Below are 2,867 nucleotides of genomic sequence, written 5' to 3'. Positions count from 1 at the left end.
GGAGGGAGGTGGAATTTCATTTCTTCCACTAAAGCGTTTGCGGAGACTTCAAGGTATAATCTATCCCAGATCCTTTCCCAGAGAGAAACTTGGCGATCACGTTTTCACATGATGCTCACGCTCAGGGCGCTTCAATTATCCCTCCCCACAAAGATAGGTGGCGCGTGTTTCAGGGTCTCTCTCTCTCCTACAGAAAAGAAAAAGAAAAAAATGTCATTAGAAGAGGCGTAACACGTCAGTCCGTCCCCAGGTTTGTGTTTCCTGGAGTGGCCGAAAGAGATCAGTTCTAACCTGCTCCGCAGGAATAACGGTCCTGCCTCCAGACACTCTTGGCGAGGTTTTGTACAGTTTGCTCCGGGAGCTGTTTCTTCGCTTCCACCTTTTTCTCCCCCACACTTCGCGGCTTCTTCATGCTTTTTCTTCTCACCATTTCTGGCCAAAACTACAAACAAGACTTCGCAGGTAGGTTTTTTTTTTTTTTCCCCTTTTCTCTCTTTTTATTCCTTTTTGGCATGGTCACCCCCTCCACCTTCCTTTTATGATTTTCTCCTTTTAAGTGGGGATGTGAGTCTAAAGTGAGAAGGAGTGTCTGTGGGTAGGAATTTCAGGTGGGTTTAGCTCCTTTATGGCAAGCTTTTCCCAAGAGTGACTTCTTCGGTTTTTCTCGCACTCCCTGTGTCTCTCTCCTTCTTTTTCTCCCCTTTTTTTCCTCCCCCAAATAATTTGCCCCGTACCTGTCCATTCAGGTAACCAAAGGTGCCTTTTACTACCCAGCCTTGGAAAAGTTTTATTGAGAACTGTATGGTTGGAATAAAAACTCTTCGAGGGGAGAGATTTTGCTTTATTTTCACTCTAGTTCCAATTCATTATATTCAGCAATTAAAACTTGGCAAATACCTGTTAATAATTACAAAACTTGACGGATACAAACCTACCAAATTCGGGAGCAAGTCTTTCTCTTTGATATGGCAGTCCAACCTTTCCCACCGAAGAAGGCTGTTTTCTAAGTAGAAAGTTGCCTGTTTTTGTCTGCTTAGCGAGTTTCATTTCTTTATTTCATTCTTTGTGTGTGTGTGTATGTGAAGTAACACCTCACTTCTGTGATGATAAATAAAGAAGTGAAAGTCCTCATGGAACTTGAGTCGTTTACCAAAGTGGGGGGGGGGGCCCTCACTACAGCTGGGAAGAAAACTGCCGTCAGGATGGTAGGGTTTTAAATTAAGGATAACTTTTGAAATTGTATTTCCAATGGCAAAGTCATATAGAGGCAGAAGATACATACACTCAAATATCCCATTCCATACTTTGGCACTGAAAAGTCGAGATAGCAGGAGTTCCCAGGAACAGGGGTGATCCCGGTTAACATGAATATGTGTGTCTCCCACCTACTTACATATTTTATATGCTCCCCCTATAATGATGAAGGTAAGATTACTAACTCCAGAGTTAGAAATAACAGGCAAAGATAAAGTTTACAGCACAAATGCCCTGTCTGTCCCTCACACACACATGCTCATAAAACTAGCAGCTTACTTTATTAAACATGTATTTATATGCAATCGTGCGTAAGTCTCAGCAGGAATACAGACAGGCCAGCTGTTTCATCCCAGACACTTGTGTGTCCATATCTGTATTTCAGGATTTTTCCCAACAATTTCAAATCCACAGGAGAGCCAAGACATGACAAAATGTGTCAAACTTAAAAGGCTGCCACTATGCCCAGGTTAAATTCAAGGTGCTTTCTAAATCATCTACTTCCCCTTCTCTCTGCCCCCACCCCCCACCCCTTACCCCTCTCAGCAAATGTGTGGAAACTGATACTCACTTTCCAGGTTTTCCGCAAAGCTTCTAGCACAGGAGACAATAGGTGCGGGGCGTGGGGACCGAGTGTACTCGGCAGAGAAAGGGTTAATGGCCCTTGTGTTACAGTTTGCATCTGTTACATCTTTTATAGCCCCCTGTTTAAACTAATCCTCGAGGCACAGCATCTTCCCAACCTCCATCGAGTTTCGGGATTCTCCTCCTCTCCTGCCTGCCTCCGAGGTTCCCCTTCTCCAAGTTTTGACAGTTTCAGCTGAAAAAATGCAGCGCCTCTCTCGATTTTTAGGTACAAAAGTTTCGAAGCCAGAAAGGATACGATCATTCAGTAGAGCTGAAAAGTACTGTCGTAGCGGTTGGACTTTCTCTTTCCTTTCTTGAGGGGAAAAAAACAATTTTCTACTGCAACTATTTAAGGGAACCAGTGTGGGGGAGCATGTGTGTGAGTGAGGTGGGGGGAAATACTTAAGTAAATATTGTCAAAGTGGAGAAGGTGGCGGCGGGGTGGGGGGGGGGCGGGAGGGACAGTGTCCAAAGAGGCTTATAATTATATTTCTTATTGCGGCGTGAAACGGGAATCCTAATTTGGGGGCGGGGGTGTGGGGGGGAGGGAAGAGACAGTGTCTCGATAAACTGCGAAAGGGGAGGGGATGGGACGCGGGGCGAGTGGGCTTCCTATAATTACTATTATCAATTTGCCCGAGTGTGCTTCATCGGGGGTTGTTTCGCGTTGTTTGTTTGTTTGTTTGTTTGCTTCCTCTGAGGAATGGGGTGGGGGGTGGTGAGACAAGATGAGAGCTAAAGAAAGCTTCGCCTCACCCCAAGTTGCCGAGCCGGGCTGAGGACTTTTCGGAGGAAAGGGTCCGCCTAGCCTTGAGTCAAGCAGCCTTACTGTACCGCCGTGTGCATTCCCTCATACGGTCAGGAGTTATGACTCATTTTGAAGATGTAATTCTTGTCTCTCTGATCCCCTCGCGGGTGCAACACACCAAACAGTAACAAACACAAAGCGCCTCGGGGCCAAGGCTGGGGGCGGGGGGCGGGGAGGG

At 46.1% G+C, this 2,867-nt stretch overlaps 1 protein-coding gene across 1 annotated transcript in view; it reads left to right on the top strand.

Moving 5' to 3' along the window:
* Window positions 1-2,082: 2,082 nt before the first annotated feature.
* Window positions 2,083-2,867, top strand: part of ZEB2 (zinc finger E-box binding homeobox 2) — a 134,760-nt gene continuing 133,975 nt past the window's right edge. The window contains exon 1 of the mRNA XM_010853708.1: window positions 2,083-2,159. Coding sequence (XP_010852010.1) covers window positions 2,083-2,159 — 77 coding nt within the window. The remainder of the gene's footprint in view (window positions 2,160-2,867) is intronic.

The sequence above is a fragment of the Bison bison genome, unplaced genomic scaffold (genome assembly GCF_000754665.1).
Source record: "Bison bison bison isolate TAMUID 2011002044 unplaced genomic scaffold, Bison_UMD1.0 scf7180017864330, whole genome shotgun sequence".
Classification (NCBI taxonomy): domain Eukaryota; kingdom Metazoa; phylum Chordata; class Mammalia; order Artiodactyla; family Bovidae; genus Bison; species Bison bison.
Note: the sequence above shows the minus strand (reverse complement) of the source record. Positions and strands in the feature narration are given on the sequence as shown.